General features: G+C 36.2%; 1 protein-coding gene across 1 annotated transcript; it reads left to right on the top strand.

The window, feature by feature from the left end:
- Positions 1–7,690: 7,690 nt before the first annotated feature.
- LOC149150708 (putative disease resistance protein At4g10780) lies at positions 7,691–8,795 on the top strand. Its single transcript, XM_089442912.1, has 2 exons — positions 7,691–7,759; positions 7,935–8,795. Exons 1-2 carry the CDS (start codon positions 7,691–7,693, stop codon positions 8,793–8,795), a joined length of 930 nt encoding a protein of 309 aa, XP_089299038.1.
- The last annotated feature ends 1,212 nt before the right edge of the window (positions 8,796–10,007 follow it).

The following is a 10,007-nucleotide window of genomic DNA, read 5'->3' as shown; positions in this document are numbered from 1 at the left end:
GTAATTTACCATCATTTTCATTGATGTAGAGGGTGCGTTCTCCCTCACACGTTTCAAAACCATTTTCCAGTAGATAGAAATCTATCCTACTGTACCACGCTCTTGGTGCTTGCTTCAGCCCATAAAGAGCTTTCTTCAATCTGCACACTTTGTGCTCTTGGCCTTTCTTTTCATAGCCTAGAGGCTGTTCAATGTAAACCTCTTCCATTAACACTCCATTTAGGAATGTTGACTTCACATCCATTTGGTAAACTTTCTACTTGTTTTGTGCTGCTATGGACAACACTGCTCTCGCGGTTTCCATTCTAGCAACCGATGCAAAAGTTTCCTCATAGTCTCTCCCATACTGCTACTTGTATCTTTTGACAACCAGTCTTGCCTTGAGTCTTTCTATTTTGCCTTCAACATTACTCTTGGTTTTGTAGACCCATTTAACTCCAATGACTTCCTTTCCTTTTGGTAGTTCAACTAAATCCCATGTCTTGTTTCTTTCTATGGCATTGATATCTTCATCCATAGCTTCTATCCATTTCTTATCCTTAATTGCTTCTTCGAAATGAACAGGGTCATAAACATGACAATATAATGCAAACAAAGAATTCATACCTTCATTTGCTACCTCTTGCTCATAAATATCACTTAAATTTCTAAAATTCTTACCTCTTTCATTTGGTGTGCAAGTGCTTGAAGAAGCACTTGAATTTCTTCCTTTTGGGGTGCTTGTAGAAGCACTTTCATTTCTCCTCAAGGGTGTCCCTTGCTGCCCTTGTGTTGGTGCTATTGTTTGGGGATGTATTTCAGACATATCCTCATCATCTTCATCATGAGACAAAGAGGTTTTAATATTCACTGTTTTCTCTATGCTTCCATCCAAAGCTTCCTCGTCAATGAACTAAACATCTCTACTCACTATAAGCTTCTTAGTGGATGGGTTAGACAACCTGTAAGCTTTGGATTCCTCACTGTATCCCATGAAAATACATTCTCCCCTTTGTTGTCCAACCTCTTCCTTAGTTGATCTGGAATGTGTGCATAAGCCACACATCCAAAAACTTTCATGTGGGTGACTCCTTGCTTTGTCCCACTCCATGCTTCTTCCGGCACTCTGTTCATGACTGCTTTTGTAGGGCATCTATTTAAAATGTACACTGCACAACATACAGCTTCAGCCCAATAATCATTTGGCAAATGCTTTTCCTTTAACATACTCTTCGCCATATCCATGATTGTCCTATTCTTCCTTTCGACAACTCCATTTTGTTGCGGAGTGTACCTAGTGGTAAACTGTTTATGAATTCCATTTTCTCTACAAAAACGTAGAAATTCCTTGGAGATATACTCACCTCCTCTATCAGTTCTTAGAACTTTGATATGCAGCCCACTTTGGTTTTCTACAAGTGCTTTGAAATTGCAAAATTTTTCAAACACTTCAATTTTGTTCTTCAAGAAATAAACCCAAGTTTTTCTAGTAAAATCATCAATAAATGTTAGAATATAGTGGCTCCCTGCAAGTGATGGAGTTTGCATCGGTCCACATAAATCTGAGTGGACAATCTATAAGGGTGCTTTTGCCCTTATGCTTTTCCCAGATCGAAAACTTTCTCTGTGTTGTTTCCCCAAGATACAACCTTTACAAAGGCTGTCTGGTTTCTCTATCAATGGTAATCCTCTTACCATTCCTTTTCTATTCAACAAGTTAAGACCTCCAAAGTTGAGATGTCCAAATCTCAAGAGACACAACCAATTTTCATCCTTTGGTTCACTTTGGAAAGCCTCTTAAGTCACTGCTGCTATTACTTCTTTATTTTTCAAATCTACTTTCATCCTGAGAGGGAACATCCTGTTCATTGTCATCTTCACTTCAGCAATACATTTTTTGCTGGGTTTCTTATCCATAATGGTGCATACATCATTCTCAAAGAAAACATTGTACCCCTTTTGAACAAGTTGTCCAATACTTAAGAGGTTACATCTCATTACAAGAACATAATAAACATCCGCTATGGTTTTCTTTTCACCTTTATTTGTTAAGATTTTTACTTCTCCTTTTCCCATAACAGAAACTTTATTATCAGTCCCTACTGTGACTTGTTACTTCACACTCTGATCTAGCATAGAAAACATGGCTATGTTTCCTGTCATATGGTTGCTGCAACCAGAGTCTAGAAACCATACATCTTCACTCTTTTCTTCAGCCATATTACAAGTTAAAAACAAATTATTTTGGCTGATATTTTCTCTAGTGAGATTTGCATTAGTTCTATTGCTCATATCATGCTGCTTCTTCCTACATTCATTTGCATAATGCCCATAATTTTTACAAGAATGACATTGGACATTCGATTTATCATACCTTTGTCCTTGAGCATGATGTTGTCCACTTTGTTGGCTACTGCGTTGGCCTTGGTTCTGATTTGGATTGCTTCATCTTCCTTGAGCATTTGATGGACTGTTTCTTCCACCTGTGTTTTGGCTTCTTCCTCTTCCTCTCTTGTTTCCTCTGCGTTGAACTCTTCCTCTTCCAAAGAACATCTGGGTCTTAAAGGTGTGTTCTAGAGATTAGTTTTCATTCCTACTCAATCTCTGCTCATGTGTTATCAGTGATGCATGTAGTTCATCAACTGACAAGTTTGTGAGATCCTTTGTCTCTTCTATGGTGGTGACAATCACATCGAACCTTGAGGGTAGGATCCTCAATAGTTTCTCCGCAATCCTCCTTTCTTTAAGAATCTCCATGAGACCTTATCTATGTGATCAGGCCAATCACGTGTGAAGAATGAGTCAATATTATCTGACTCCTTCATGCAAAGATTCTCAAAATCTCTCCTCAGCAACTGTAGTTTTGTTGTCTTCACTTTCTCCATGCCTTGATAGGCTGTCTTGAGAGTTTTCCATGCTTCTTTGGATGTCTTGGTTGCTGCTATCCTTGGAAACACACTATCATGCACTGCTTGATACAAAAAGCAGAGGGCTTTAGAATCCTTTTTCTTATAATTCTTCAACAAATCTTTCTCTTCCTGAGTTAACCTATTAAACTCATTTTCATCAGCTGGTTCTTCAAAACCATCCTCAATAAATTCCCATAAGTCTTGAGAAGCAAGCAAGGTTTTCATAGTTATTACCCAATAGTCATAGTTTTTCCCATTAAATTGTGGGAGCTGAGTATTAAAGATACCCATGCTAGTGCTAGCTCTAGCCACTCTTGCACTCTTAGCTATGCTTCAAAATACTTGACTTTGTATTTAAAAGAACTGACTGTCTTCAACAGTAACACAAAAACTAGCTTGAGAAATACCTTGGATTTTTTCTTGACTGAGTCTTCACTCTGTTGGAGAAGCTGCTGCAACAAGAAATCCTTCCTTCAGCTTCTTTGGCACCTTCAAAGAACCTGACAAGCTCTGATACCATGTTTGGAATTTCTGGTAACTCCAAACAAAGGCTGAACAGAGAATAATGCTCTCTTTTAACACAGGATCTTAACAAAGGGAAGCAAAAAAATTGTTTTCTAAGAACAAATCTTTTACACACATAAACAACTTTGTATTCATTAATAAAACTGCTTGATACAAAAGGATCTTCCTCTTAACATAGGAATTACATCAGGAAACTTCGGTTCCACACAAAAAAAATTACTCTGTCTCCTTGCAAATTTACTCTGTTTTTGCTTTGAAATTTTACACTGCTCTATGTGTTAATTTCTTACATTACATTCACTATTGTGTGAAAAACAAAACACTCTATTCCTGCTAAAAAATCAACACACTATTGTGTACATTGCGTTGCTGCGTCTCCCTTACACTTCAACGAAAAACATCAAAAAACATTCATGCTGCTGTGTGTATTTTTCATTTCATTAACCGGCTGCTGCGTGCTTCACTTTCATTACTCCACACACAACATAAAAAACATGACAATACATATTTACCTATGCCATACTCCCGTAAAAAATAAAAAACATTAAAATTAAAAACTTTACCAATCATTCTAGGACCATAATTAATTTCATTAAATGCCTTACTTATAAACCTGCGGTCAAAATGAAACTTTACTTTATGTCATGTCATTTGCTGCAGGCCCCAAGGTTTTATCTGGAACCTCTCTCGGATACGGAGTTGAATGGCTCAGATCCGACAAGAATCGAGCTGCCCCAGAGTGCCAAGTCGGGGTTTCAAATTTTTGTTAAGATGCCAAAAGGAACCACAATCGTGATCTAGACAGATGACAGCGATAGTGTTTCAGATCTGAAGAACAATATCGCCGATCAAACTGGCTACCCAGCTGAGGAACAACACCTATTAAACGAGGTTAGATCTTTGCAGGAATGCAGAACCATGCAAGAATACAACATCAAGCCAGGATCTACAATCTTTCTCAATATGAGATTACGAGGAGGAGCCGAAAACGCTGGAACTAGCTCACAAAGCAAAGGGTGGTTTAAGGAAGCAGTAAAGGGCAAAGGAAAAAACACCACATCTGGCACTGAACCTCCAGGGCAATACATTGTAGATCAAATGTCGGAGAGCCCATCCATCTCCATCGAAATACCAGAGGTAAAAAACATTTATTCAGATCTACAAAAAAATGCAATTATTTGTAGATTTAATGGTTTTTGGCCTAGAACTGATGCACTGTATCAATGGATCTACTCGGTTTGGACAAAAAAGTGCCAAATCTACCTATACCCTAAAGGGTTTTTTATAGTATGTTTTGATACAAAGGAAGAAAAGGAAAAAGTTCTCAACCAAGGGCCATGGTTCTGGGGCAGTGCTGGACTGTTTATTACCCCTTGGTTTCCTGAATTTGATGCTAACACCATGGTGGTTTCAAGGATGCCAGTATGGGTTAGGATGCATAATCTTCCATTACATTTTTGGCATTCAAAGGTCCTAATAGAAATTGGAAATACCCTGGGGAAAATATTAAAGATAGATGGAGAGAGACACATAAAAGGAATATTTACTTATGCCAGAATATGTGTCGAGGTAGATCTCAGCCGAGGACTACCTGAGAGCATCATCCTAAATTTCAACAATACACAGTGGAAACAATCTTTGGACTATGAGAATACAGCATTCAGATGCCGGGGATGTCAAAAAATAGGTCATCTGTACAATGCATGTCCAAGCCACAACAAGAGCAAGCAGCAACAAAGGAAGCCGAAAGGATGGCAGAATATAGACGCCGCACTTAAGAAGGCATCTACAGCAAAAAATGAAGAACAAAATACAGAAAAGGATAAAAATCAGGACAATAAGGACAAGGAGATTAATGAGGAAAAGGACCAAGACCTTGAGCTGGAAATAAGTGGCAATAAACGAAGTCACAGCCCTGAAGGATCGGATTCAGATAAGGAGCAACCAATGATTACGTCGGAAAACCAGTTAGCCGTTATTGACTCCTCCCCCAACATGGATGGTTGGCGTAAAGTGGAGAAGGAGAAGGGTAGTAAAACTTAAGCCAGTTGTTTTTCCTTTAGGCTGCTTTCCGGAAAATTGGAGCAACTCTTTCTTTTGCTGCTTTTTGGTAGTAATGTACATTGTGGGTTGTATGATTTTTTCACACAGCCAAATTGAATGCTTAATGCGTATGCTTGTAACTTTTTATTTCTTTTTAATAAAAAGTTTGCTTTTTTTCCTTGGAAAAAATGTCATTTGCTGCAGGCATGTACAAAACTTGGTTTCAATTGACGGACACCAACCTTGTTTTCAATCTAATGGCTAACGGCAATATCGCACAGCCACTCCTTGCCGAACATTATACTCCGGGAAAACACTGCTTTCGTAACAATGTTGTGCACGTCTCTATCGATGGATGTTATCGCCCCTTCGAGAAATACCACCAAGCGGTGGGCGATGCCTATTTCCAACACTATAGAAAATTTATTACGCCCTGAGATGCGCTGGAGATAGGCAGATATAACACGCGCCTGGATGACTATAGGAAAATAAAAAAACAACGTGTTATAAGGGGCTATCTCCGGCGGATGTCAGGCGCAATAAATTTTCTATAGTGTTGGAAATAGGCCTCGCCCAAGCGGTGCGATGGAAGATTGGTGGTTTTCTGGAAATAGTACGCTGCCATTGGAAATTAATATTTCAACACCAACAACTTATCCAACATATAGACGATATATTTCATTTGGAAGACAACCATGAGCTTCTGGAAGAGCAATTATATCATATGAAGAGCCTCTTGCTTGATATTAGCTCCGAGTTCCAACGTCAGCAGAGGGAGGCACCAGATTCTCTGAAAATTGTTTCCTAAGGATGCAACGCAAATTTGGAGAGGCCAGAGAGTTGATCCATCACTCACAACGCCCCTGGCTACAGCAGTGTACTAACTGCCCCTTTTGCAAGCCCAAAGTCTTTAAGCAAATCCGAGAGTGGAACAGTACCATCAGGGAAAATTTTAAGAACCCCCGTAAATTTATAAATATAATAAATTGGCGAATCTCCATGGTATATAGGAAAAATGGAAGGCGATTTTATCAATAATATAATATGTATATATAATTTTTTGGCGAATCTCTCACCCGGCATGGCGAATATTTTACTCAATTATAAAATCTTGTAACATCTTGGCGAGTCTTTCACTAAATAATAAAACTTTGTAAAGTTCTAGTGAATCTTAGCATAGGCTACATGATGGTTTAATTGCCCCATTTAAATAGGCTACATTCTAGGTGAATACCATGGGTCAATACCATGTGCCATTTTGGTGAATACCATGGGTCAATACCATGTGCCATTTTTATTTTTATTAATTTTAATATTAGGGTTAATAATGGTTTTTTGCATGTTATTAATAACAATCTAGTCCATGGTATTTGTCCCATAGTATTTTGGCCATAGGTTTCACCTAAATATAACCCATTTTTTGAGTGTTCGTAAATATAAGGTGACTTATGGAGTAAATATAAAAAAATGTTTTATTTGTTTACCATACCATACCTTTTTTACAAATATGGTATTTGGCCCATAGGATTCACTTAAATAAAACCCCTTTCTTGAGCCTTCATAAATAGAACGAGGGTTATGGACTAAATATAAAAAGAGGTTTTATTTATTTACGATATGTCTAGTTTATTTATACTTTTATTTATTTACCATACCTCCACTTTACTTATATTTTTATTTGTTTACACCCTTACATGTATATAAGGTGACTTATGCAGTAAATATAATAAATATTTTATTTATTTACCATACCTCTCATTTATTTATATTTTTATTAATTTACCATACCTCTTTAATAAATATGGTATTTGGCCCATAGGATTCACTTAAATAAAACCTATTCTTGAAAATGGGCGAATAGAAGGTTGTAAGTCTTAATTTCAAGGGCTAAATTTACCTTTTTTACCCTCTCCCTTAAAATAAGGTGGGCTATTTGAGGTGATTTGTAAAAATGTACTATGATACAAAATATTCGCCCACTAAAAATTTAAAACCCCTTAATTTCGCCAAAAAGCGAACATTCGCCCCTTAAATTATCCTTGAGTACCATTCGTGACCTCAATGATCAATTTCGAACTGATTTTTCGGTGTTTTGCAGTGCTTAACAGATTGTGTCCCCGGCATCACAAGGGGCAGACGCACTACTTCAGGACACCGGATTGGTCGGGTTGGAAATTAAGTCTGCGGAGTCTCAACTACCGAGTTGGGTCTAAGAAGGTCCAAATGTTGGCTTAATGGGTGCCTACGGTATGGGTGGTGTTGGAAAAACAACGTTTCTTAAAAAGGTCTACAACACCTACAAGGTTAGCAGTGTTTTTGATCATATCATTTGTGCTACAGTTGCTCAATTTTCAACTCTGCAAATACAAAATGATATTGCTTCTGAAATTAATTTAGATCTGACCAACTGTTCCGGTGATATGAGGAAGATGAAGTTGTGTCCATATTTGAAGACCAAGAAATTCTTTTTGGTTTTAGACGACATGTGGAGGGCACTCTTTGAAAGAATTGGGTGTGCTGTTTGGCAAGAACAAAGGGAGCAAACTTGTATTCACAACTCGAAATAGAGATCTGATCAATGCAAAACAGGGCACGGAAATACAACCCTTACGAAGAGACGACGCCTGGGAGCTGTTTTTAAAAGTAGCTTTCGAAGACGGCCATGTTCCGAAGAATATAGATAATATTGCGCGCCAGGTAGCCGAGGAGCGTAAAGGGTTGTCGTTGGCAATACATGTAATAGACTCAACAATGAGAGGCAACGCCGCTGTAGATGACTGGGAGCTTGCGTTAAATCAAATGCAAAAAGTGGATTTAAATTTTCCAATCACCCATCCTCGAATTAGTGGAGAATTGTATCAGCGATTGAGATTGAGTTACGACAGTCTGCCCGATGCTAACTTGAAAAACTGTTTTCTTCTCTTTGCCATGTTTACTGAAGATGCTGCTATACCAGTGGAAGCGATGGCGCAACTATGGATCGCAGAAGGCCTCGTTAAAACCAAAGAAGATGCCAACTATGGCTATGTCTTAAAGATGGTGGAGAGCTACATAAAGTTACTTGTAAATCGCAGCTTGTTCCAGGTGGAAGAGGGTGTTATCAATGTCCACGATGTCCTCCATGACATGGCTATTTATATTGCAGAAAATGAGGAGAATTGTGTATTGAGGGCACGTCAAAGTCTTCAACATTTCCCTGACATCCCAGGTTCAAAAAATTGCAGGCGAATATCAGTTTTGGGCAATGATATTAAGTCTTTGCCAGCAAAGAAGTTGAGATGTCCCAAACTGGTTTCTTTATACGTGGGAGAAAATGAGGGATTGAAAGAAATTCCATAAGCATTTTTACTGAACCTCACCTTTTTGAGCGTATTAGAATTTCATAGCACGGCCATACGATCACTGCCAACATCATTGTGGCAATTGACACACCTCGAATTTCTGTTTTTGGGTTTCAGTGAGATTGAAGATATACCTGACGAAATAGGTAATCTTTCACATCTTCAATTTTTGTATCTTAACTTCCGTAAAATCTAAAAAAGTTGCCTTCTAGACTAGGAGAACTTCAAAATCTGAAGTATCTAAATCTTCACGGTTGTAATTCGATAAAAATCCCTGATGAGATTAGAAAGCTTCCGAACTGTGAGATTGTGGTTAAAAACGAGGAAGAGAGGGAACTCACTTAGTGAAAGTTATAAATATGGTTTTATGAGATGAGTTTTAAATATGAAGATTTGTTTTTAATTCATAATTATGTAACATATGTAATGAATTTTAAATTGCTCTTTAAATGAATTTTAAATTGCTCTTTATTTAAGTTTTTTCTTTTGCCATATTCTGTGTTTTGTTTCCCTGATCAACCATATAAATAAAAAATTTCTCTTATTTAATTTCTATCAAAGAATCTTTGCTTAATTAAATTTTATTATTTATTTCTAATTTTTAATTTGTAATTTATTTAATATATAATATACAAAATTTTAAAATTTATTAATAATTTATTAATATTGTGTATAGTGTTATTTAATTTTTTGAAAAGAAATTGTAAATATTTTGAAAAATCTAACCTTTCATGTACATATCACTTATATTAAAAAATGTTACAATAAATATAAAAATAATCATTGTGAATTTCTTTATATTGTAAAGTAAAAATAAATAAAATAATTTAATAGCTTTTAAAATTAATAAAAACTATTTAATGTTAATGTGAAGTTTATCAAATATAAATACTTATATTAAAAAAATTCAAAAAAATATAAAAAATAATCATTGTGAAATTTTTTATATTGTAAAATAAAAAAAATAAAAATAATTTAATAATTCTTTAAAATTAATGAAAACTATTTAATGTTAATGTGAAGTTTGTGAAATATAAATAATTTATTGATTATGAGAGATATAAATTATATTTAAAAGTATAAAGAATAAAGTAAAGGTTGAATCAACAATTCAAATAATTAAAGATAGAACAAAAGAGAATGGTGATTTAAGGGAGAAAAATAGTGTTTGGAAGACCAATAATGATTAAACACCAAAAATAAAAAAGAG

Source organism: Pinus tabuliformis, chromosome 9, assembly GCF_031772625.1.
Source record: "Pinus tabuliformis cultivar Carrire ecotype Pingquan chromosome 9, CPIR1, whole genome shotgun sequence".
In the NCBI taxonomy this organism is placed as follows: domain Eukaryota; kingdom Viridiplantae; phylum Streptophyta; class Pinopsida; order Pinales; family Pinaceae; genus Pinus; species Pinus tabuliformis.
The sequence above is the reverse complement of the archived record's forward strand: the minus strand, read 5'-3'. Positions and strand labels throughout refer to the sequence as shown.